The sequence below is a fragment of the Megachile rotundata genome, chromosome 10 (genome assembly GCF_050947335.1).
Source record: "Megachile rotundata isolate GNS110a chromosome 10, iyMegRotu1, whole genome shotgun sequence".
In the NCBI taxonomy this organism is placed as follows: Eukaryota; Metazoa; Arthropoda; class Insecta; order Hymenoptera; family Megachilidae; genus Megachile; species Megachile rotundata.
In genome coordinates, this window is record NC_134992.1 from 4,613,515 (window position 1) to 4,641,464 (window position 27,950).

Consider the following 27,950-nt stretch of genomic DNA (forward strand, 5'->3'; position numbering starts at 1 on the left):
CAAAATTTATAATTGTTAAATATTATTGAGGAACTGGCTAGATAAATACTATTATGGCTATTGAAATAAAGTACATATTTACTCATGCTTATAACATAAATTTATTATAATACTTTTCTTTTGTTGTAAAACATTAATTAAAAAGTATTGTATCACTAAACTAGGAATATACTTTTAAAAATTTGTCTGCAACGTACACTATATTTTTATTGTTATATAAAATAAAATAATCTTCAATCATTTATACTGAACATAAGTATACAGATTACAGAAACTAACTAAACAGTTACATTAACAAAATACGGGACGTAATAGCTAAGTACCGACATAAAACTAAAAACATCTATAACCCATTCAGAAAACGCAATTTTGAATAAAATAGCATTGATAATACTCTGATTTAAACTAAAACAAATATTCGTAAATAGAAAACAACATATTTCATTTTAAAATAGCGAATCGAACGAGATTCAAAAATAACATCGAAAGAGTTTCTCGTTTCGATGGGAAACCATTCGATTTGACTTGGTTGTAAATCAATTCGCTACATAGCATGAAAAGTAGTTGTATAGATATACATAGGGCTTCTCTATATGCTGTCACTTGAATCAGGATTAGTCAACCGTCGCGTCGCGACGCCGCGGTTTCTGCAACGAAGACAGCCATGAATTAGCTTCGTAGCCTGGCATCAGAAATTTAGTAGTCTCTCTCCTAATCAAGTCAACTGATTGCTAGGTTCCTCCTGGTTAACTGAAAAAAATTGATTGTCATTAATACAATTTATTTTACCACGGGATACGCAATTACATTTAGAACATCGTTAATTTTTCTCCACAAATATTCGTAATTAAAAAATACGATACACAAGATCAATCTTTATCAATCTTGTTGAACTATTCGTTTTTTAAGTAAAGTTTAACAAGGGTTAAGAAAACTTTAAAAACTAGTTTGTCTTGTAAAATAATAGTAGATTTCTGTGTATATATACCTTTTCACACAATAAAAATATCAGGTACAATAATTATTTTGTTCCTTTTAATAAAAAATAGTTTAGGTAAACTTGATTGTCTGGACTGCTTAAAAATAAAATTTAAAAATATATTTGTATATATTTTGTCATCTACTATTCTCTGAAAGACTTATGTATCTACTTTTGGTCTCAAACAAAATATTATTATAGACAAAACAACTATTTTTAAGACTTTACAGAAACCTTTATTTTTTTTAATGAAATAGTTTTTTTAAGTCCATTTCTTGGACTATTCCATGCAAAAGAGTATGACAGTTTAAAGTTTAAAACATCAACAGTTTGTGAGATATTTTAAATTCAAGAATGAGGTGTATAATACATATAAAAATTTGTAATAAACCATTGATTAATCTATCATTGCACCCTAATACTATTTTACACTGAATTCTTCAATAAATCAATATACCTTTAAAGAAACAAAGGTTACTGTAATCTTGCGGACTCCATTTAATTAAAACATACATCCACAATAAATAACAAAGAATATTCTGTTCAAAATATTTTTTGAGAAACGAATAGTTTGAAAACTTTATACTTATAACAATAACACGATAAATATAAGCAAAATCACAGCTTAATAATTCTGTTCTTTTTTCTTTTTAAATGTTACATTTTATAAAGTTAAAACTTAAGGCTTTAATACCTGCTTTTGTTTTTAAAATCGTTGAAGCCTGATAACATCGAATGTGCGGTTTTCGAATATTAAGAAAGTTACATAAATTCTCCAAGATTCTCCAGCTCATCAAAGATATAATAAATATCCTGAGTAGACACTCCAGAGTTTTGAATAACAAAACGAAAGAAATTGGGTTTTTCGTGAAGCGGTTGGTAATTTATCATTAGACTGCCTCTTTTGACCATCTTCTCCTTTAATTTTGGTGCAACCTAGTAAAAAAAATAATGCTTTTAACACGTCTAATATTTTCTCTTTATTCTTTCTTTAATTAAATGCATCATATTTAATAATGAAACACATTCATTTTCAAAAATGAGTTCTGTATTTTTTCACAATCAATTACTGTCTGTCGACTACGAAATTTCAAACCGTCTTTTCATTAACTGTCGGTATAAATGAGATTTCTTTTATCGTTTAAGTGAAATACCTACAGCTGGTATAATAAATTCCAAACGATATATAAAATACAGATTTCTATAATATCTACTACCGATATAATAAAACCTGTAAATCTGTTACTGTATTATTAAATCATTATCATTTTTTAATTTTCAAAATTATTTTGTATTACTTACAAAATTTTACAATAAACTACTAAATATATGATAAATTTTAAATTACAATTTGCACATTTTTCATTCTTATCAACTGGACTTCGTATTTATTATTTATAATATGTAACCTAATTTGCATTTTATAAATGAAAATAAATATTATTTAAACTAATTATAAATATTTTTTAAATACTTGAATATAAGGTGAAATTACTTCAATAAACCGTAAAGGAAGTCTTAATTTTCTTTATATTATATTTAAATATTTTATAGTAAACAACATTTTGATGACTATAGTTGAAATTATAGACATTCTGGAAGATTTATTTAACTTACTTTGTTTAGTTGATTTTTATAGTCGCACAACAGATTTTGATTTCTCAGAGATGGTGGAATGAACCAGAAACATACGTTTATGAAACATGACTCCGTTACTAATTCAAAGCCATCCCTCTTCTCCACCTCCTCTTTAAAAAGAGCTGATAGTGTCATTAAATGGTTCACGTGTTTCTCAAAACCCGAACTACCCTGAAACAAATTTATTTTTAATTTTGTAATGGCATAATAATAGATAAAATTGAATTATCAAAATGCAATGTAGAAATAATTTTTACATTTACATATTATATATAAAATATTAAAATAAACGTTACAACGCCATCTAAAGTATTTTTTACTATACTATACTATACTATGTAATTTTCAAAACAGACGTTCACGCTTGCATGCAAAAGAAACGTTTCTTTCTAAGGAAATATAAAAGGAAACTAAACAAGAAGGTATTAATTCTTTATATAAAAATTTGATTGTTCTAAAATTATTGGTATATATTTGTATTAAATAATTTGATACAAATTAATACTTCTTCAGTGACTGTAATAAAATGAAAGAAAGAACGTTTTGATACAATGGATTCAGTAGAACCTTCTTATGTGTTTCATTTTATTAATCATTAATAATTAGTAAATTAAATTCTGCAAATATCAAAATCAAAATACAAACTTTGTATATATTTTTAGTTAATAACACATGTGCTATAATTCATTTTATTTTTTTTATTAGTATGTATATCCCAATGAGATAACTTGTTCAAGTAAATCTATTTTTATAAATCTATATCAATCATTGATGTTTTTTAAATGTTTTTTTTTTAATTCATATAGTAATAAAACAATTTTTTAATTGCACTATTTTATTATACTTATATTTTGTCAAATTTCAAAGAATTGTCTAGAAGAAAAATATACGAATTTTGACAACATACTAATATTAACTTTGTAAGATTTATAGTAATAAAATTTTTAATCCACTGAGACAAGATTGAAATATGTTGATTAGAATTTAATATGAAAATGCTTGGAGATTGACAGAAAGCGTAGAAGTTCCTGGTCTAAAAGAACTGCTATCGGCAGAACCCCTTAAGTATTTCAGGAACTCCTTTTATGATCTTCAAAATGCACTGAATAGGTGCAGTATGAACATTCTTTATTCCTAGCAGGGGAAGTTAATATATGCATAAGTATACTGGCAAGCACTTGAAACATAGCGTACAGACCCTTATCTTGTACGGAGTGCATCGCAGTAGCTGCTTAAACCACAAAGTACAAGATGCACAATTGAAGGAAGATCAGGGGAAAAAGTGCTACCAAGGCTAGTTTTTAACATATTTGCATAAGTGGTTGACACTTAAAGATTAATAAGGGGAAGAGAGAAACCTCTATATAATGCAAAATCTTGTCTTACGTTCACCGAATGAGACTGCAAGACTCTCTATATGAAAGCATTTCTACACAGACAATATTTTACACCAAAAATAGACCAAACAACATCAAATAAGTAGGAGCTGATTTAAGTGAAGGTTTGAATTATAATGTTACCTTAGCTTGCCACATGAACCAAAATTTCAGCACATCTGGTCTACGTCCGCACTGTAAATACTTGTCACCAACATCTAAATCAGTGGAATAAAATTTATCTTTTTGAAAGAGATAAGGGGCTTGTTTAGAATGTGCTTCCTTGAAAATATTCTCATGCTTAGACAAAAGTACTGAACACTGTTGAGGAATTGCCAGCAATTTGTGCGGATTAAATAAAATGGAATCTGCTCTTTGTATTCCTCTCAAGAGAACACTGTGTTTTCTGCTGAATATTAAACCTCCACCCCAGGCTGCATCAACGTGTAACCACATACCAAATTCTTGGCAAACATCTGCAATTTCAATTAACGGATCAAACGCGCCCAGAACCGTCGTCCCTAAAAACGAAAATAATTATTGATTATTATAGTCGTACACCAGTCATTAATATTCTTCCTTTCTTCTTATCATGTTTTTATATCTTCATATGCATATTTCGATTTACACTTTCATTTACCGTACCTGCAGTAGCGGATACAGAAAACGGGTAATTCCCTTTCTTTTGTTCTTCTAATACATGAACTCGTAAGTCGTTGACATCCATTCTACCGTATTCGTCTGTTTTTATTAGAATAACTTCCACGTCGCACACGTTTCCCCATTTAGAAACCGAATAATGTGCATCTTCGGATGTAAATAATGTCAAATTTGATGATGGAATACTTTTATTCTAAATATACAATTATGGATTAATAGATATTTTTATTCGCTAAAAGGTTTAATTCTATACAGTTTTAATTATACAAAATTTCATGAATATATTTGTAATACTATTTATTTTTAGAATAGAACTGCTCGAATCATTATTAATAGTAATTATATTATTTATTATCTACTTATACCAAAATTAAAAGTTCAGCTTCATTTATAACCGTAATTATGGCATGCACATGATGTCTCTAATAAATTAAAATTATAAAATTGGGAGATTAAGAATGTTAAAAATTTATGTAAAGGATATTTAAAAACGTTAGAGTTAAGTTTCAAGAATGTAAAGTACTCATCATAGTACTTACCAAAAAACCTCTAAAAAAGAAAAAAATTAAAATTACCTGCATTTATGACACATGTTTAATATATTTTTTATTTACTTGAATACATACGTATGTTCGCACTTTTTCATCATTTTGAAGACAAATTTTAACATTTTTTTTTGAATTTGTATACTCAGATTACCACTACTAAATATCAGTTATTTTGTTACGAGCTACAAGCTTATAATTGAAAACATCTTATAACTCAAAACTTAATAATTTTTGTGCCATGTTTAAGACTTATTCTGAGTTTATTTAATTATTGTTCTTGAAATTTGACTCAACTTTTTTTTAGAGTGCTTTCGACCTTACTTCGCTTTATCAAGAAATTTCGAAATTAATAATCCATAACTTTATTATGAGAATCGTTAAAAAATTTTTGATGAAAGAAATTATTAGTTATAATCGTATATACATTTGTTCAGATACTTACGTTTTCAAATTTCTTTCTAAACCAAAATCGAGCCAAGTTAATGGCAATACCATTAGCGAACGACCCTCCTGGACAAAAAAGACCATCTCCAACCGTAAAACCATTCTCTTCATTGTAAAACATACTTAACAGTTTTGTTATTAAAGTTTTTTCCATCAGTGTTAAGACAGGTGCCACTTCGTAAGTATATACCGAAGAGTTTAATACGTCGGTGAGCCATTGTCCGGCTAAACCGTAAGGATCCAATCTAAATAAATTTTAACAAAACAATTCATTTTCTGTGAAATTTTTCACTATTCATAAATATCAATTCCTCTTCATTTATTCGTTTTTTTTTTATTGTGTTGAAAATGAGAAACAGCGACAGCTTTTTTAAAATCTTAGATTTAAAAGTCATATTTTCATTACACAAAGTATTCTTTATCATATATTTTGTTGAGACATTTAAGATTTTCCAAGCATTATGTAAACTATTTTGCAATTAATATATATTTGTATACTATTTGTACGAAATTTAATATTTTTTTAAAAATCAATGTACCTCCATACTTTTTGATATGTGGATAATACATACAGAATGTATTTATGAAAAATGTAGCTTTGATGATGCATCCGACACATTGCCATTTTGTAAAAAGGATTATAAGGAAATATGTTCTGTATATTTAAAGTTCTTATAAAAAATTATCGATTATGTAAATTATTTTAAATAAATCGTAAAAGTTAGGTGTCACTTTTAAATTTCACTTTAAATTCCTGAATATATAGTCCTTTGTTTTATTGCTTGAAAAAATAAAATTATTTAATTATAGATTTCGATATTGAAATCAATATATTGTATCTACGAATATTCTCACATATCTTTTTTAATGTAATAAAGTTAATTAAAAAGAAATTTAATAAGTTGAAAAATTTCTGACGGGAAAATAAAAAAAGTATGAATCAATGAAAAACAGCCTAATATTTAATACATGTTATATTAGTTCATTGATACGTGTTGTTTATAATACTAATAATCTATTACAAAATTCAACAAAGCTGCAATACAAAAATTGTACTATTTACAATTTCTAATACGAAATGAATTCGTATTAATTGCGTATTAATTAATCGACTTAATCGTTCAAAATTTTCCGAATTTGAATAAAATGAGAAATGAAATCAAATAAAATTAAAATTACATGCGGTTAGATTGAAAATTCTGTAAAAAACGTGTTCAGATCTGGCTCAGTAATTTTTCAGATCCACTTTTTCGCCAGTGGCGAATTACAATTGCATTTATGTAAAATTATAATAAACTTGATAATCAACTGTTTCATTTAATGCGGTTTATTTACCAATCAAAATTACTAGTAAAGAATGTCTTTCATTATTTTAAAATCCATTCCATAAATTTACTTCATTGAATTATTTATTACCTTATGAACCTTATAATCTTTATGATCATTCTAAAATTAAGTTTATGCACTTAAAAGTATCTTACCCGGAGAATAACTGATTCATAAAGTAGGGATGGCCTGTTTTCACGCTGTACTTAAAAACTTTAATCGCCATTTCTAAGAGACTATCCTGGCTTCGTGGCTCCTCCTCTAAACTGAAGTTTATTATATCTTGCAGGTGACCTGGTTCCCTCCATCTCAATACAGGATTTTTACGGGACACGCTTTCGAAGGTGCAATCGATCAAGGCCGCGATAAACTTCTCGAGAAATTGTTTGTGTCTCTCCTCGCATGGTATACTGCGCCAATCCGACATTAATATGTAAAATGCCTAACACCAGAAAGCGTCGTGAAAATGGGAAAGCAGCTTGAAGCAAAATACGCACTGATCCGCTCACGATTGACCTCTATCGTATATAACTGAAGCGCAAGGTCTTGGTAAATTCGCCCAATTGCCCTTAACGAGGAAACAAAAGCGCAGCATTCGGGGTAATAAATTAATGAGGCATTACCAACGGTTTGCATTGATTGTACTGACTTAAATGTGCGAATAAATTACACGAAATAAACCTGGTAACATTAATTAGCATTGGTGATCTTAAAAGTAAAGCAACAACGTTTAAGGAAAATAGAGAAACAATATTTATTCAATCTCATTCAGATAATAATCTCTAATATGTACAAACTACTTGGCACAGGATTATGTACAATTATGAAATTACAAAATTATGTTGCGCATGGAACATTAGTTACTCTTTGAAGCCTTGTAATTCTCCAATACCAAGAAGAAGTAGCTTGATGTGAGCGTTTGTCTTTGCTACTTCTTTACGGAGATGGGTAATCTGTTGTTCTAGTAATTTAATTCGTACGTTAATAACTGCTAGAGCATCGTTTAGCGATAATTCAACATAATGTCCTAAACCAATGTCCAAAAGAATGGTGGAGGCATCAGGAATGTGTGCTTCGATGAAGAAATTCTGTCCTACATCTACTTGAGTTTTGAAACCGTTTTTATCTAAATCATTGTTTTGAAGAGTAGTTATTGTCGATTTTAGTTGAAGGAACTCTCCGATATCTGCATTCTTAGCATCAATTTTTTGCTCTAACTTAGCAAGATCCTCTTTCAACACTTCATTGATAAATGTTTCAAACTTTAAGATCTTCTGATCAATATCAGGATTCATAATTGAACTTCCTGTACAACACAGAAACTAGAAGAATGTTTAAAGATCATTTGATTCATAGAACTATGAAGATAAATACAGAAAGCAATCACAATATAGGTTAAGTTACTTGAATAGTTCATTTTTATATGAAAACTTGAATTTATCATTGTATACACTTACCAGAAGCAAATGAAATTACTGAAACTTTTCACAGAACAATTTTGTAACTTTTATATTATGTTAATCTTGTTTAAAAACGGAGTATTGTTAATTGTTGAGGTTAACATAAACATCATTATTAGTATAATTGTATGAATTTTACTTTATCATTTGAAATGCCCACAAACAAAAACAAACGTTAGTTAGTAATCTTATAAACTTTCTGAGATGAAAAACAAGTTCATGAATATATTAAGTCAAACAAAACATTACTTAGGAACGAAATTTACTTGAATGTTTATGACAGAGCGCCAACTACTCCCCTGGTGAGAATCCTTGGTGTTATTATTAGCGCATCTTGTTGATATAGTAGATTTCTATAGTTATACTAAAAATTTTATCTCTTTATCCATGTGACAAATTCAGTAAAAATAAGTTTAAATTTTTATATTGTATTTTTTACTAGATGTTATTAAAATTTGAAAGGTTTAATTATTTTAGTGATTTCAATATTAACAATGTTTCTAAACAACGCAAATAATCTTTATATAGAAAAATACTTGTCATCATGGAAATTCAATATTTGTTATAAACTGACATTTTTGCAACCTGTTTATATTTTTATCTTTCACAAAATGTAACAATATGAATATCAATGTAAAATCCAAAGTCTATGACTCAATTTTATTCATTTATAATTTTTAATTCGATCTTCGACAACCTAGGAGTTTAACAATGTTATACGTTTTTAATAAACGTATAGTTAAAATAATTACCAAGCTACTTTTTGTACAGTGAACATAAAAACATATTATCAACATTCCACATGAACTTACTGGTGTAAAACTTGCAGTTCACAAAGCCATAATCTCGATTTTTTAGCAGAAAGCGATGGCTGGATGAAGTGATGGATTATTATTGAATAGCAGGATATTGCATATTACAGAAATATAACGTGCTCGTGTGAGATGCAAGAAAAGTCGCCAAGCAATCATGTTGTTTTAACTCGCTGATTATTGCTGATGCTATCAGTGATTGATAACTACGTAAATTTGATTCAAAAATAATTTACTTTTTGCATTTCAAATTACACTGTTTAAAATATCAGAAAAAAGCTGGAATTTGAAAAATAGAATAATCTACTTTGAATTATAGTGTGCCTTGTTTTTGTATAACAACGTGGTGTCCTCATTGTTCCCTCAAATCAATGCTATCATATTTTAAGAATAAAAATATGTAATGTAACAACGTATTTGATGTATATATTATACATTATTAAATATTACTTCAGTGAATTTTTACTTATTCGAAATTTTAAATAAAATTTGCTGAAAAGAATTAATAAAAAAATATATAATGCATTTACTGTAATGAAGGAAAATCAATGACGAATTCATAATGTGATAAGTTTAACATTTGATAGGGCTATTTTTAAAAATGGACATCTCTTTAAAAGTTAACTAACATGAGTAAATATCTATAAATATTTTTAAATTGCATTGAACGGAAATTAGCCTTATTTCGTACTTTTGTTACAATTTGTTAACAATTTAAATTGAGTTACTAAAAATGAATAAAAATGCGGTTGAAAGTAGAAACTGTTTCTGATTAATAGATTCATGGAGTAAATATTATTATTCATAGGTCATATTTTACTTGAAATATATACAATCAAACCAGTCTCATGGAAACTTATTTATTTGCTTATTCAACGTATTTATCAGAGCTTTAGATCGTCAGAAAACGCTTGTAGAGCTTCACATTGCTGTTTTCACATCACCACGTGTTAGTACTTCGTAAATTAACGTGACAAGTTGGTAATTTGTGAGCATATTACCTACTGAGCGACAGAATATGACGTAGATTTACATAGTAACTGAGAATCGCACAACGCTCACCTTTTTACCTTTGCTCAGCTGAGCGTATAATTCAGTCACGCACAAATAACTCTACAGTCTACAGTTCGGAGAAAACTATGAAAACATTGCAAAGAAATTACTCATTTGCACATTTAGATTTGTTTAGAAAGCGACTACATAATTTAGGAGAGGAATGCAAACATTTTGGTAACAAAATTAATTGAAAATTTAATTAAATTTATTTAATTTTTTAATTAAATTAATTTTTTATGTTAATCAATTTTAATTGAATTGAATTTTAATTAAATAATTACCGAAAAATTCAGAAGTATATACCACATGATTTGTTATCTTTTTTGTTTATATAAGTAGGTTTCAGTATAAAACAATAATTCTGCGCCATTTTTAATTTATATTTCAATAATTTCAATGATATCTCATGTTTAGTTTCAAACATATATTTTGAAAAATGTTAATTTCTTCAAGAAAATAATGTTTTAATTAACTTCACTGTAATAAATTTCATTTAGATTTAAAAGTAACTAGACGATTTTCCAGGATTTTTAAATTTAAGAAATTTTCGGGTACAAAAGAAATTTGAGAATTTTGTGACTCGGAAATGTAAGAGTTTAGAAATGAGAAAATTATGAAATTTAAGAACTAAGTGATTTCGAAATTTAGAAATTAAAAATTTCGAAAAGTGAAAATTTACAAACTGAGAAATTTAAGAATTTAAGTATTGAGAAATTTGGGAATGTTAAAATTTATAAATTACGAAATCTGGAAATTTGAGAAGTTGTATACTTGAAATTTTGGAAATTCAAAAATTTGAATGTTCGTGAAGATGAAAATAATTTGGAAATTTGTGAATTTGTGAATTTGGGAATTTGTGAATTCATATATTTATAAACATGTAAATTCGTAAATTTGAAACATTTAATAATTCGACATTTTAATAACCTAACAATTTGAAGTCTCAAAAATGTATAAACCTCTACCATTGATTAAGTTGCACGACTGAAGGACTTTTCCTTTCTTATATCGTTATTTTCTATAGGAAAGGCGCCCTGGCTCATCTTGCACACAAATCGTAGCTACGGCAATGTATATACTATTGTTTTTCTAAAATAGTAGTTGCGATATATAGTCGACGTGTGGCGATATATTCGAGAGGACCTCGCGACAGTATGAAATCAACTATAGAGCAGAGAACATCGTAGTTTATCATTCAAAGAAGTTTAAAAATCTCAAATGGAACAGTCTCAGTGTTGCGTTAGTGAATTAGCTACTTGTATTTAAAAAATCTAGGTATTACGGTAAGTATTGAATTGTATTTTGCAGTAATATACTGACCTGTATCATTTTATTTAATTCTTTATCGTACGTTAAATAAACTTTTAATATTTAGTAAATTGCCTCATTGGAAATAAAACCGCATATTTGATTACGGTACAAAATTGAATGCTAAGATTTTTCTCATATTTATTATACATAAAACAAATCTCTTTTAGATTGTATGCCACCTGTAATCATATTAGAACGTGCTAACAAAATTTGTATAGAAATCTGCAAAGCACTATGTACTGTCCACAGTACGAGAGAAAACTAGCGGGATGGGAACGGGGCTAGAGGGACGAAAAAAGCATCGCACTGGTTAGATTGTAACGTTGCCGCCTTTTGTCATACACATTTTCGGCAATAACGCGCTATTTGTCGAGGCGCACACATACACTAATCGGTCGCATGACGCGGAGAGTGGGTCAGATATATGTAGAACAAGCGAGACAGAACGAGCGATGCGTCGAGCGGCACTCCAAAGTTTTACGCATCGCGTAAAAGGAAAAAGATAGAGTTTTTTAACATATAGTAACAATATTTGTTTCTACACCTATGTAAAACCACACTATTACGGATGAACGGTGGGAGCTACGCGTGAGTCGAAAAGTGGGGATTAGGTGGTCCTAGCGGCCTACCCTCTTTGTCCCGTTCCCGTCCCGCTAGTTTTCTCTCACACTCTGAACAGTACGTGAAAGCCGTAATTATTTCTCTTTGATATTACGTAAAAGGAGGAATGTGCAATTATGTGAAAAGGCATGTGGCTTTGACAAGTAAAAGTGATCAAACACTCTACTAAAATTGCAGAGAAAAATATCGTATAGTTCCATGTTCCTTACAACGTGTATTTAAATTCTTTACACCTGTGCTGTAATTTCTCGAACTAAAATTGAAGTACGTGGAAATGAAGTATAATTCACAAATGTTTGCAATATATTTATTTTTAAATGTACTTTATAACATTGCAAAATGAATGACTCGTATAAAAGAAACTGCAAAAACAAAAATTTATTCATTATTTTCTATATGAAAAAAACAAATAAAACACGAAATAACATTTTTTCATTTGCAATTTCGTTCTTGAAAAAATTTTCAAAATTCTTCAAAATATATATGAGATAATTTGTTTATACACAAAAACTGAAGAGAAAATTTTCAAAAGTTAATCCAATTAGGTTTTATAAATTCACATTACTTACAGATATACTACATGCATTACACTATATGTACATATCTTAGTGTTTGTACCACAAGTATTAACATATGTAATATTACAAAGAATTGGTAAAATATTTCAGAGATACATAATTGATAATACATTTTAAATATAATAATAATTACATTTATCAATTGATAACGTATGCAATATTATGCATATTAACGAATAATAATTAATAATACATTTTAGAAATAACAATCACATTTATCAATATATAATGCATTAAAACTTTGTTAACATCTCTATTACTTTCTTTTAAAATTGAATGTTTTTATAAACGAAGCCTCTTACGATAAAATTAGATCGAATATTTTCGATTCATGAAGCATCATTCCCGTCTCACCACAATACTCCCCCAGTTGCAGCATCCGTACTGGAACACCTGTATGACTGACACGCAACAGAAAAATGAATAATTCATTTTCAAAATACAACATAACCTCTCACCCGATTCGTTAAAAAGGAATAAAAATTTGATAAAATGAAACGCTCAATAGTTTATAATCTGCGCACCACACGCGACGTCTAAATGTCTGATATATTCAAGAACATAAAAAATGACCAAGTTCATTAACAGCATCGTGTAGGGCTATCAAGGTCCAAATTATTCGAAAGAATTTTTTTGAAGGTTGCGGTGTGCCCGTCCGTGTGTTGTACGTATTCGCGATTCGGAGTTCCGTCTAATAAATTGAGTGTGTTGGAACTTAACCCACGGTTGTTTAAATCCAGTGATTTCGGATAATACCGGTTCGAGACTGGCAATATGCAGAAACTAGTAATCTCCGAGTTGCAACCAAATAACCTCTTTGGTTTTCAAGGTGCACGATTAACTTGTCCCACGGACGCTGGAGAATATCGTTGCGACACTTGCCCTCCATTACGATGGATACGCGCCATTTTTCGCGAACTTTCGTCGACTGAATAGCGTGCTAACCCGAAGTAGGTAACTCAGGTTCGTTCTCCCATGGCCCGGAATCAAACCATTCACGCCCATCGGCAACTTTAGTTATATACCATACTTGTACCTGCACGGAGTTCTCTTGTAGTGCCTATATGTGTATACTTTGTACCCAACAGCGAGAATCGGTTGTTGCGGCTTGACCGTTCAGAAATTCACTCCAATAAGCACTTGACACGCCAAGGTAAGGAACACGAAGATTCGTGCAATACGTACTTCAAGATCTTGTCGGAGTTTCGAACGTCGTGTTGGGCTGAAAAGGAACAAGTAAGAAACTGGTTATATGCAGAATGATGTGTGAGTGATCAAAAATGGTACTGATGCTATGTGGTGATCAATAAGACCACGATACCTGCGGAAACGAAACAGATATTACGGAATGCGATACAAAATTCTTCCAACAATCTTGATCAAGGAATTACAGTGAAACGAATTTAAAACAATTGTTTCTTGTAAGTGATACAAGTGAAGTGATGTTAATACAATTTTTGTGTTAGATGAATTTCTGATTGTTTCATTTGTTTTTTTAAATTAGTAACAGTTAATTCTAATGTGATATATAATGTAGTGTATAATTTTAATTGCGTGTAAGAATTTTTGTGGAATATTATTTGACTTCAAAGTAATTTCTGAACAATTCATTATGTTTTTGTCATAAGTGCTGCATAGTTTACATATTTTTTACACAACTTGGTGTGATATAAATTGCATGTTTTACATGTTCTAAACAATTCATTGTGTTTTTGTGATACGTGCTGCATAGTTTACACATTTTTTATATACCTTGGCGCGCTATAAATATAGGAACGTTGCATATTTTACGTGTTCTGAACAATTAATTATGTTTTTGTCATATGTGTTTCATAGTTTATACATTTTTTATATACTTTGGTGTGCTATAAATACATGAACATTCGTAGTTTAGTTATAAATTATATTATAGGTGTCTGAATGAAAAAATTGATACTCGGAATACATTTTTATAAAAGCAGTTATTAATAAAAGCAGAGTGTGAAATATTTAATAACTAATTCATCTATATTTTATCTAACTTTTCGTTATTTGAAAATTTATATAAACTTGTTTTAAATTCTGTTACTTAAATTTACATCTTATTTTTATCTCATTCCATCCCATGTTTTATTTTAAATTCTGTCATGTAAAATATTTATATAAAGTTGTAAAATATATTCCTTATGCAAATTGATAAATTATCAATAAATTTTATATTCATGATTTTTTATAAAAGTTTTCACACGTTCACAATAACTAATAATATTAATTGAATGGTTAGTTGATTTCATTCAAATTACATACGTAATAATTTCATTTTATTAATTAAATAATGTATTAGATGAAAGTTTATATGAAAATATTTATTTTCATTATCAAAATTATTTATTTCAGAAATAATTTACATTTTACTTAATTTCAATCATGAAATTTATGTAAACAAATCGATCGTAACTATTTAGATTTTTTTTAATATGAAGTTGTTAGAAAATCCAATAGTGTACTTACTTTTATAAAAAATATTATGTACTGATATCTGAGAGAGGGAGTACGATCATGATTAAACAGCGATTAAATATTACTAAATGAATTAATTATTTCATTAGGTAATTTACGAGAATGATAAGTAAATATTTTAGATGCAATCTCTCCTACCGTAAAGTGAGTTTGCTTTTCTCTTCTTAGCAACAACATGCAATGTGTATGTGCTTAATGCACGTAAGTTTAATTTACAATTGGAAGTAAAATTTAAAGAAATGTGTCAGACAATCACATGAAATCATAATTTGTATTCTAAAATATAGGACGAACAAAGTCACTAAATGGATCGACATAACAGTAAATTTTTTATTCTTAACTTTTAACTGTAGCTTAACTAATTTAACTATTGGTAATAAATTCCACAATGACGCCTTACATACAATGTGTTCTGAATAATTATATAAAAAAATATTTTAATAACTTTTTATTCACTCTAATCCGTTTTCTTAAATGTACAAAGTATAAAACAATAGCATCAATAAATAATTGTAAAAATAATAATATTTAAAGCAGTTAAGGAAAAATGCTTTACTCAAAATTTTTCTAAGATTTCTTTTGAAAAAAAAAAATTATTAAATTCTAAAATCTTCTTGTGACTTTAGATCCAGTATAAACAGCAAGTTTCTATTTTATGCAAGTATCAGAACTAGACAATAAATTTTGCTCATGAAATAAACACGACCCTAATGCGTATATGTATCTATGATTATGATAGTGATCTAAATGAAAATATCAAATAAATCAAACCATCCACTTGTCTTACATTGATTTATTCCATTATAATACGAAAAAATCTGTAAAAAATATTCCTAACCTTAATTCAAAATGAAGTTAATGATTATACAGTTCAAAAAATTCAAATCATTCATTTGCCGATAATGATCTACTTCGAAAGGTTGAATTTTTTTGGAATTTTTACTTAAACCGTTTTCACAATTACCTGTAATCATATTACAATGTGTAATATTAGCGTGTATGTGCTTGGCAACGATAAACTGTGGCTGTAGTCAAAGAGAGTTGACATGTGATTAGTACAAAACCGGCCACAATCTAAATAACTAACACAGATTAAACGTAAATGTTTGGTGATTCGATTTTCTTTTTAACAAAGAAATGTCCTATCCATCAATGCATTTTACCGTCGCGTCGTTGCGTCAATGGTTGGGAAAAAACGTGCATTTCAATTACTAGACACCGTAGAGTAGAAAGATAAATTCGCATATCAACTCTCGCCGTCTCGACTATAGTAATATAATTATCTTCGTCCAATTATCCACACCTATATTCAAATAATTGGATAATATGTCCGGAGTCGTGGTCATTACACTGACGTTAAATTATAAAATACTTGAGTAACGTGTATTTAAAATGTGAATAATCTGCTCTCGTACGTTAGAACTAAGGCTATAACTTATAAACTAGGTTGAACGGAACATATACTTGCACCAAGTCATCTATTGACCAAGTCATGATACCAAGTAATCGGTATCATGTGCTCAATTCAGCTTAAAAATAACGTAACACGTGTTAACATACATATTACAAAGAATGTCAGTCGTTCCATGTTACTAACGTATAATCCAATGATTTTCTTACAAAGTTTTCGATAAAGCTCAATCAAACAATATGTTAACTGTATCTAACTCAGATACTGGAAAAATACTTTTACCAGACTTAAATAGAATTATATGCTCTTTTTTGCAATCATATAGCTTGTGAAGAGACAAAGTCGCTAAATGTAAAGGTTACTCGAGGTCGAATTGCTGCTGAAACTTTCTATGGGATGGAAAGATTGATCAGGGTTGAGTTTCAAGGACACTACTAATTTCAGTGTCGTGTAAGGTTAGAAAGTACTGCGATCATTTTAATGGAATTTGACCTTGAACAACCTTGAATTGCTAAACCGAGCAAGTAGCTAACCAGATTTTTTACGTATAGTATTTCTAGGCGCGTGCTAACATTGATGACTTCGTTGAAACACATTGAAATTAGTTTTTGAATTATATGAATGATTTTACTCCGATTGATAAAAAATTGATATACATCGGATTACTGATATAAGTGGATCAAGGCAGGTTTCCAAATAAACATCATTCAAAATATTTGTAAATATGTGTACGGAAAAAAGAATGATACTTTCAACAATTCTGGAATTAATTCAATAATTAATGATGAAGTAATACATGGTAATAATAATAATTATTAATATTACAAAGCGTTTTCTTTAGTGTTTTTTATAACGTAGTTATTTACTTATCAGATTTTCTGCTAAATTCATCATCGTGTATATTAAGGTATTAACAATGACATCAAGAATAATAATTAATAATATATTTTCGTAGTAAGAACGCGTAAAAATACAAAAATCAATTTTTTTTAATTTACAGATAAATTGTATAACTTCTTAACATGTTTGCTACCCTCTGCTAATTAAAATTGTTGTTTATGTGAGTAATTGCTTATTTCAAACGTTTTAGCCCAATATTTAATTAATTACAAAATATTGAATGGTTTCGCGTATTTTTTGCATTTTCAGGAAAATTTTTTGATATCGAATGATTGCTGATGAGTGACGTTCATCAACTCTCAAGAACTATAAATTAAATGTATACAAATTAGTTAATTAAATGAAGATTTTTGTATTAATTATTAATGTAATTTTTTAATCTTTACTGTTTCATACAATGTTCTTTCCATAATATACGATAGTAAGATTGTTTTATTAATGATAATAAAATAATTATGTTTCGTTGCTATATTTTAAACAAATTTTCTGTAGTATATTCGACTAAGTTATATATTTAATTCAAAAGGGGGATTATGACTTTTTTATCTTAAACGTTTTCAAACACAAATCATTGAAACAACAATAAATAATAATACAGATAATAATTCACCAAATAATAATTCATTTAAATAAATTATAGCATAAATAATAATATCACAGATTAAACATAGATATACTTATACATTTAATATTGTAGATTGAATTATAGAATAAATTTAAGTGTAATTTATTCCAGTAATTCAAATGAATTTTATTATGAATTACGATTTTTTAAGCGACCACAATTTTTTTCTTTACAATTTGGAAATCTTTAAAACTTGGAAATTAAGAAGTTTAAAAATTTGAAAGTTTGATGTTTAGACAGTTTAAAAATTTATTAACTCGGAAATTTGAAAATTTGGTAATTTTGAGATTTAGAGGTTAAAGAATTTATGAATCTTAGAATTTGAAAAAATGAAAATTTAAGTGTCTAAACTCTTGAACTTTTGAAAATGGTGAAAGTTTGAGAATTTCAGGAATTATTTGCAGTAAACTGTGTTAGTTTTTTACTGCTGTATTGCAAAATAGTAAATTGAATATCTAACAGAGTCATTAATCAAACTTAAATCCAACATCCACTAAATTCACGAAACCCAAAATGATAGATCTTAAATTTCCCAGCATAAATTACAGAAATTGTCAAGAAGCTGTCGTCAAAATATACATTGATTTTTATCAAGTTAAAAAATGATTATATAAGCTAGTTCATGTTACGTTCTCGATTTATTTATTTTTCGATCTAAAAATAACAGGTCATCAAAGAAGTTTGAATTATCATTGAGTAAGCGTCCCTTAAGCAATCACAAACCATGATATAGGGTTTCAAAATGGAGGTTATTAAACTGACGAAGTAAACTGAATTTTATGACGAAGCATGATATTTTTAGGCGGCGACGAGGAGGGGGTTAAGAGATGCTAAACGTCAGGGTGCAGTTCGTCAAGATAACAACGCGGGACCAAGCTTTTAATCATCGTGAAAAATGTACGCTACCGGTTAAGGGTTAACACTTCGTTATACAACAGTGGGGAGTCATCCATCTTGCGAGCGAATGTCTTTCCTTCCCATTGGAGGCTGGCAAGGAAAGAAGAAGCGGGAACGCTGAGGATGCACGTGTAACACACGCGTGCATCCGCGGCAGGCGTCGTAACCGGCATAAGTACGGGAATTCGCGTATAGGCCTATAAAAGTCTGAGCAACGTTTAACTGCGGCGTCCCGGGCATAAACTAAGGACTATATTGCTTATATAATGCAGAAATATACCGTAGCTAAAGCGATGCAATGCTTTTATACGTCTCGAACCGACCGGCCGACTCGCATGACTTTCCAGCGCTAAAATTTTCTTGCTTTTCGCTTTGCCTCTTACCTCCTCTACTATCAACCCCTCTCTTTGTTCACCTTCTTTCTTTCACCTGATCCATCTCGTTTTACCACTTATTCCGCTCCAGTTTCCTGTTTTTATATTCGGTTAATCCGTTTGCATGCACTTCTTATCTGGTTATGTAGCTAAATACGTATTTCTATGCAATTCAGATGTTTATCTATCTATTCATTTATTTAAGCGTCTTTCTTTTATGAATCTGTTTGTACACACTGAAAGCGTTCGAAGAAAATGCCGGGTAGGTGCGGTGCTATTTTCTTCGGTATTAATTTATTTAATTAAGGTTAGTTTTTAAGTATATTTAATTAAGAGATTAAAAGATTAAACTGAGCTTGGTACAGCGAGTGAATTTTCTGCGAAGTAACATTGCAATGGGGGAAGCGGAATGTGGAGAATTCATATTTTCTGTATAATATACATCTAATATTTTTAGGTTGTTTGGATATTTAAAACTTTGCTTAATCGTATATACGCTGTAATTGAGTTAACATAAATAATGTACCGAATTTCGATCATGAATCGTAAATTATCTTTCTTATTTTTATAACATGTATCATATCATGTATACTATAGTAAATAAGCAAATACTACCTTAATCAAAGGTAAAATATAATAAAAAATAAAAATAGTACCTTAACTACTGGTTGCTTTATAATAAAAACTATAAATACTACTTAATCACTGGTTGTGTTGTAATAAAGAATATAAGCGATATACGATGGAAGGAAAGTAAGCATAAATAATTTTATTATATATTTATGTAAATCTTATGTTTCATAATTAAAAATGAAACTCTATTGAAATGTAGAATTTAGTTGAATTTTGTATTTGAAGAACAATATATTTATTATTTTAATCGCGTTTGCAAATTTCATGCAAGTATACGTTCATTGCAAAATACATATTGTTTTATATGACTAGGTAATTAATCAGGTTGTATACAAAATGATTTTGAAAAGTTAAAAGTCCGAAGTAACTAATGTAGTATCAAACAAGGGTCATCTTAAATTTGGAGGTTAGAATTTGTTGAAAGTATATAAATAGTTAATTAACATTTTCAACAAAGATCTGAAAGTTGAACTGTAACCAATTAACAATTCAGTATCGATCACTAATAAATATTTAGTTAAAATGGTAGATAATGCATAGTTTAATGTATTATACATTGACAATCCATAGTTTTCAAATTATACATTTTCCTGAAGTAGTCTAAGTTAATTTATAAACTTTTTCATAAATGTGTAAAAACTAAAATTCAACTATTTTAGTACCACCAAGTTACAATTCGATAGTGTTTTTGTTTTGATGCCAGCAGAGGTCAGCACTATACATTCGAGAAACCTCTAGCATAGTTACGAGGAAAACTCAGAATTTAATCAAGATTTTGTAAATTATTATTAATTCATGCTACGAATATGAATACTAAGACGGTTAATAGTTTACAAGATATTTAAGAAATTAGTCTAATCGATTACATTACATTAAAAATAATAGTAACACGATTACTTAATTATTTTTATAAAACCAGAAGCGACAAATTAATATTCCACAAATGCTATTTTAATATTTTTAAATTATATCAGTGTTACAAAAGTACTTTTAAGTATTTTTAAGTACTCAGTGCTACAAAATCTACTTTATATGCAAATTGATTTTATTTTTTAAGTTGACTGTAACAAAATATTGAAACGAGCATAAAATATTATCCTTAACATAAAAATTAGCCAAATTTTTGATCAAACAAAAAAGAAGCCAATGTAGTCGAACAACTTCATTATAGACCATAATGAAAAATAATAACAAATAATATAAATTATGAAGCTTCAAGCGGAATCTATCTATTTAATATTATATTTAATTACTATTAATGTATACTTACCTATGTTCATCAATTTTTAACCATTTTTTGAATTTCGATTTCAAGGTACAGCAAACATAAAACTATGTTTCAAGTTTCTGTGTCTGTTAGACTAATTTATTTCTAGTTATCAATTGCGCGAGGCAACTAAAAACAGGTATTGGAAAGAAAGCAATTAGGGAAGTTATCACGTAGCAATCGTGAAATTTAAAGCCATTGACAGTGCTTGTTTTATAGACACCATTGGAATAGCCATAAACAATTCAATTTAATAATGCTCACGTTGAAATTATTACACGTATATATCTAACTGTGTAGATGCTCTATAAAAATTGATGACTCTCATTAAATTTAATTAATCTTTCATTCGTATGCAATTTTGCTGAAGATCATTTATTACGTCAGCTTCCCTGTTATCCAGCGGATTTCAATTTAATTATTCTTTTATAGTGTTATCGTATTATTAAATACTTCACTGTTTCATATATATTTAATTGTCCCATAAATGATGAAAACAAAGTGACATCAATTTCATTCCTTATTAACTGAAAATTTCTATCTCGTTTTATTAGCAAGACAACCGTCAAATTTATGATTGAAAATTAAAAATTTACTATAGGAAATTCGATGAGAAGCTTCATTAGCTATAATTGATAATCATATTAATAAAGTGTATGATATTTGCTTGTATTTATATTTTCTAAATATTTGTATCAATATTCGCGTTCTTCACAAAGTGAAAGTTATTTATAAAAGAAACTATTATAATTCTTTATAATATAATTAATACATAATTATCATATTTATTATATAATTCTTGATGGTGGAAATTTAATAACTTCTTCACGCAACAAAAACAAAATAATTTTTGTTAACATATTTATAAAACACTTAAAAGTTTTTAGCTAATTACAATGAATTAACGATATTATTTTTACGAGACTAACACTAAGTAGTAATAGAGTGATACAAACTATTTCCTAAAGGCCAAATTATTAAATTCTTGAAGAATTGGTAATTTTTGACACGTACTCACCGTCAAAACTCTACCACAAAGGTTCGACTTCCCGTTGCACAAAAAGAAGCAAACTTCCCTTTCTGGTCGAATAAGCCATCCGTGGACCGTTCGTGATTTGTTACATTTAAACTCATCACAGAAAACGCACGCGAGTAATTTCGTGCTGGCGAGATGTAGGCTTAAACCGGTAAGGAACGATTCTTTGTTGTTCAGAAAACGAATTGACAAAAATTGATCGCGTGCATAAGATCCTCTGCCGACTCGAAGAATGTTCAAGCTTGCCATAATAATGGGTGCGAACCCTTAGCGGAAACGAAGTCGGAGAACTGACAATACGCAATTCCTTGATGTGGTTCCTCTTATTTCGAAAATGACGACGTTTGTTAATTCTGGCTGCGGGTTCAAAATGACTCGTACGTTTGAGTAATATTGATGCTTCGGGGTAAAACGTTATTATGTAAATGTCATAAAAACGTTACACGGCGGTGTACAGGATGTTTCATTCAAGTAAAAGCAAATATTGTCTTTCTTTGTGGGTAAAGTCGAACCGTTCGAATATGTAAGGATTTGAACCGCTCGAATATGCAAATTGATATTACGCGTATTATCCCTAGGATATAATTTATTGGATGAAATTCATATGCCAGTTGCATGTTTTAAAACAAATTTGAGGATACAGAATATAGTGTTCTCGAAACGGAATCATGGTATTATCTACTTTTCTATTTAAAGTTTATTTTACTGAGCTGTACATAGCCATAAGGAAATAAATCAAATGAAGACATTCAAGTAATGATACATGTTATTCATCGTATTCTTTAGTGTGAAGAACTTGAAAAAATATGTATATGAAACAATATTTGTCTCAGCTGGCAATTCTAAAACTTTCAAGTGAAAAATTTTATGAATTTTTAAAGTAATTATTTTTCTATCATTAATTGCTACTATTATTTGTCCTACTATATAATTATAAAAGTTAAATATTTATCTGAAATTGTACTACATGATATATATTGCACTAATTACTGACTTTATCGTGAATCATTTTTCAAGTTAGGTGAGAGAGTTATGTAGTAATTCATTCATAATAACAGGTTACAGACATATGTATATATCGCATTCATTTATAAATGGTTCTCCAGATTGAACAATATCACAGTTTTTGACTGCGATTTTTCATAACATAAAAAGCTCATAATAAGATTAAATTACTCAAGTTCCAGCACCTTAGCAAAACAAACAAAATGCAGGTATCTGACAGGCGGCAATGAAAAAGTAGACAAGTTCTCCGGCACATTTTGCTGTTCAAATTAATCAGTCTCAAGCAATCTGCATAAGTCGTTCAATCGTACAGTGTCGTCCAGTTGCAGCCGTCTTCTTAATATTGAACATTAGACTCGATGGGTAAAATGTAACCGGTATATTTAGTTCTGTCTTTTTCGTTCCCTTCACTAACGCATCCTTCGCATTAAGCTGTATTTTAACTAGTGCATTAAACGTTGCTAACACAATTTTAATGGTTACTGAATGAATATTCTGCTACTAACACAGTTTAATCGTTACTCAATTTCATTGAAGAACGAAATTTTAGCATATGGAAAGAACCAGTTTACATAGAAATTTTATCCTTATAAAATATTATAAAACAGGTTTATTTTATTTACTAGGGATGTCAAGAAGGGTATGAGATTTGTTCTTTAAATAAACACTGTTGTGGCATCTGACGGTGGGTTTACTTATTGAACTAAGTCAGTAAGTAACGTATAAAGTAATCTTTTTTTTATTTACGAGGATTTTAATTAGGTATTTATACGTTTGGAAATTTGATGATTTGGGAATTTAATTATTTGCGGATTTGTTCATTTGGAAATTTGGTAATTTGGAGATTTGTTAATTTGTTAATTTAGGGATTTGTTAATTTGGGAATTTATTAATTTAGAGATTTGGTAATTTGGGGATTTGTTAATTTAGGGACTTGCTAATTTGGGGATTTGTTAATTTGGGAATTTGGTAATTTGGAGATTTGATAATTTGTTAATTTGATAATTTGATAATTAAAAACTTGGTAATTTAGAAAGATAACAGTTGCTTTTGAATCTTTGGAAAAAGAAGTTAGAAATTTAAAAGGGTGCAAGTATAGAAAGTTTCACAATTTTAAATTCTCAAATTTGGAAACTAGAGAAGTTGATAATATATAAAATTCAGAAAAATAATAACTTTAAATTTTCAGCTGTAGAATTCGAAAAATATAAAAACTAGAGAATTTTGTGTTTTAATAATTAATAATTATTAAATTTAGTAACTGAATAATTTAAAAATATAGAAATTTGTAAAAATATTTTAAAATTTAGAATATCATGTTTGATAAATTTACTAACACAAATATTAAATTTTTTAATTTTTAAACTTAAGAACTTTTTGAATCTAAAGTTACGAATTTTTGCATTCTGATCTTGTTACATCACGTTCTTTCATACGTAATTATCTATTGTTGATATAAGAAACATGTCTTACGTTGATGAATCAACAGAAAGATCACAAGAATCAAAATTGATTAATACGAGAAAATAAATCGTATAAAATAGCTGAAATATGATTTTCTATAGTGATTTTCTCTTATTTCTTCATGTCTCTTGTTTCGTCCTGCTTTGACTACCGTTCCAGTCACTTTTATGTGAGACGTAACAAGTTGTAAAAACGAAGATATCGCTGGAGAGAATGCTGTAAAACCTTCGTTATGTTCAACCAAACACGTGTCATTCTTTATGTCCAGGTATAAACACAGGTAACGTAGTATCTGTAACTGAAAATAGAACAGATCATAGCAATAGATCGCAGGATACCGATTTTATTTTCACATCTGAAATGTTCGGAAATAACTAAAAATTCCATGTTCAACATAAATCAACATGTACACTACATAAAAGTTACGAAATTTTTACTATGTTCTTCATTTTCGATTAAAATTTTTAACCGAGTGAAATTTAAGATCTCAACAAAATTTCCACACGAAGGTGATCAAAAAAGTTAAGGGTAGTAATGAATTAACCTTTTGCATTCGAAAGGTAATACACACTCAATATTTAATTTAATATCACAATTTGAAATAAACATTTTTTAATTAATTCTGTAGTATTATACACGGTACATAAACATAATCAAGCAGACAATAGTGACAATCAATAACAGTGAAATAGTAATCCGCAAATTTTTTTAACTACAAAGTTTTAATGTTGATATCTGACAAAATACCTTCGAGTGCTAAGGGTTAATATTTCTGTACCAAAAGTAACCAAAAATCGATTTCAATTCATATCGTTTCTCAAGTCGCGAATGACAAAGATATCGAAGTATGCGACTTCATAAAATATGACTGAATAATGATGTGTGTGATTCATCAAATATTAATTTATGGCGTCAAGGGTGATGAAACAATCACTTATTTACAAGTAGATTAAGGTCTATGGTAACTGATAGACTATTAATATCATCTGACAGATTTCAGATCTGTCAATCAATTCACTTTCTACCCCTATGAATTTTGTCAAAAGAATAAGCGGATAATAGCACTGTAAAAAATATTCTCAATGGAAAAATGTCCTCACCTGGAAATCAAACGAATATTAGGAAATAAATACTCTTTCTTTTAATACTAATTTTCTTGGAACTTTTTGACAAAACCAGTTCTAGCGATTCTGCAGAACGGAAGTTCTGCAATCTTCAAGGTATAATGGAAGAGAGACGTTCAGATCGATCGTTCTTTACTGAAAGAAACCATTAATCAATCTGTGCATCTTCGAAAAAAGGCCACTATGATTTGTAGAATAGCCGAAATATATCCTTGAAGTTTCAATCATCTCAAAATATGCAGCTCATGCTCATGCTTTCAGGTATAAAACTTGAACCCCCTTGAAAGAAACTGATGCAATACTACGCTGTCGAAAGAAACTGATCAATTGAATACGTATGATCGAAGTAAAAATTATTTGACCTGGTTATTTTGAAAGTGGGGCAAGTCTTTTGTTATTGCGAGATATTAAGACTTTGCATTTCAATTTTAAAAATATTAGTTAATAATAATAGACATTTTTTTGTATTTTTCGGTGTCAGATAATGTATGTTTATTATTAATAATGCTTAATGTTATTAAAGGTATTATATTCAAATGGTCTAGTTCACTTTTAAAATAAAAATAATTGTTTTACTAACACATATGTTTTACAAACATATTGTTATACTAACAATATATGAATAAATCAATTTAATTATAAAAACAATTGCGTTAACGTCAGACATGTTTACATATATTTTATAAAGAGTAATATCTTGTTCAAAGAAACAACAATATTCTTTCTTTTTTTTTAATTGAATTCTTAAAGTTACACCTACTCGTATATGGTTATTAGCAACCACGATATCATTGTCAAGTATAAATGAAATAGAATATGTTTTAGTAGTGTAGTCTGGGAATATTGGTTGTCTTCATTACAAAAATGACGTTTTAGTCACATTCAATCTTTTTTTGCTCAGGCACTATATCGTCCATGTACTTACATCCGACATGTGAGAGTAGCCCTTGCCATACTGTTCGAGTTTGTACAAATCTGGACGAATTTTATAATAGTTTCTATATTTTAATGTTTTGTACAGTTAGTAGATGTTTCACAGATATTCCAAAATGATGAATCAATTTTAAATAACTGGACGTAGATACGTGTTTAATTATTATTAGGTTGACTAAAGCGTGATCAAAGACATTCTTTAAAAATTTGATATTCTTTAGCCAAATCAGCTCATGTATGTTCGTTACACATTGATTGTACAGTTACCTTAGGTCCATCAATTTTGAAAACAATGAAATTTGAAAATATGAAAAAGAATTTAATTAAATGTTTAGTGTAAGTGGGTATAAAATGGCCTCAATATCCTGAGTTGTTACATCCAACAGTATGATTGCAACCAAAATCCACTGCACCTGGTCTGACAGTCGACATTGAATTTAAACTTAATTTCGAATCGAAAACGAAGTTTTCGTAAATTCAATAAATGACGGCGAAAATAAACTGATAGGTACAATTACCTTTTTATCTCGAAATTAGTTAATAGGGTTTTATAGAATGAATTTGCGGGACATGTTCTACTTAATTTTATTTGTTCTTACATATAAGGTAACTATAAAAATCAAATTTATGTGTTACTATTTGGTAAAAGGTTTAAATATAACAGCTGATGAGTCATTTGATAGTTTCCATCGTTACTTCGCAATAACAGTGCTTTTTACCGAAGCATCAAATATGTTAACTCGAAGATGATATAAATTGAATAAAAACAGACTATAAGTGGTTGGAAAATACCTGTTTCTTTATAAAAAGTGCAAGAAGATGATGCAAGTCACTGGCGGATGGATTAAGAATCCGACGAAAAAATTTTTAGAAGTTTCAAAGAAGTATAGAAATTTCGATATTTGGTAATTTATTAGTTTGGAAGTTTAGATAGTTGAAAAGTAAGATATTTAGAAATTTGGCGACTTGATAA

General features: G+C 28.8%; 3 protein-coding genes and 1 long non-coding RNA gene across 8 annotated transcripts in view; 1 reads left to right on the forward strand and 3 right to left on the reverse strand.

Annotated features, from left to right (window-relative positions):
• Nucleotides 1-58: 58 nt before the first annotated feature.
• LOC100882544 (cysteine sulfinic acid decarboxylase) lies at nt 59-7,559 on the reverse strand. The gene is made up of 7 exons (XM_003700186.3): nt 7,127-7,559; nt 5,644-5,890; nt 4,639-4,846; nt 4,138-4,514; nt 2,597-2,788; nt 1,674-1,915; nt 59-750 (listed from the first exon to the last, which is right to left on the reverse strand). The coding sequence occupies exons 1-6, from the start codon at nt 7,396-7,398 to the stop codon at nt 1,742-1,744; spliced, it is 1,470 nt and encodes a 489-aa protein (XP_003700234.3). The 5' UTR covers nt 7,399-7,559; the 3' UTR covers nt 59-750; nt 1,674-1,741.
• A 141-nt stretch (nt 7,560-7,700) lies between these two features.
• Nucleotides 7,701-8,742, reverse strand: Uxt (Uxt prefoldin-like subunit). 2 transcript variants are annotated; one of them, XM_076536675.1, is made up of 2 exons: nt 8,429-8,742; nt 7,701-8,277 (listed from the first exon to the last, which is right to left on the reverse strand). In XM_076536675.1, exon 2 carries the CDS (start codon nt 8,264-8,266, stop codon nt 7,832-7,834), a length of 435 nt encoding a protein of 144 aa, XP_076392790.1. In that variant the 5' UTR covers nt 8,267-8,277; nt 8,429-8,742; the 3' UTR covers nt 7,701-7,831. The 2 variants fall into 2 exon arrangements, with proteins under 2 accessions (XP_076392790.1, XP_076392789.1); XM_076536674.1 differs by having other exon boundaries at nt 7,701-8,293; nt 8,429-8,741.
• Nucleotides 8,743-10,277: 1,535 nt separating this feature from the next.
• Nucleotides 10,278-17,999, forward strand: LOC143265312 (uncharacterized). Of its 2 annotated transcripts, none has more exons than XR_013039728.1 (6): nt 10,278-10,473; nt 11,324-11,582; nt 13,639-14,230; nt 17,280-17,518; nt 17,720-17,779; nt 17,869-17,999. It is a non-coding gene; the product is annotated as an uncharacterized LOC143265312 (long non-coding RNA). The 2 variants fall into 2 exon arrangements; XR_013039729.1 differs by having other exon boundaries at nt 13,898-14,230.
• Nucleotides 12,595-27,950, reverse strand: part of dsx (transcription factor doublesex) — a 256,111-nt gene continuing 240,755 nt past the window's right edge. Inside the window, exons 6-7 of one of the 3 annotated variants that reach the window (XR_001097471.2) lie at nt 13,846-14,031; nt 12,595-13,210 (exon numbers count right to left, since the gene is read on the reverse strand). The gene's annotated coding sequence lies outside the window, so the exon portion shown is untranslated. Of the gene's footprint in view, nt 14,032-27,950 lie in introns of all 3 variants that reach the window. The other 2 variants (XR_013039727.1, XM_076536667.1) reach the window with 2 other exon arrangements.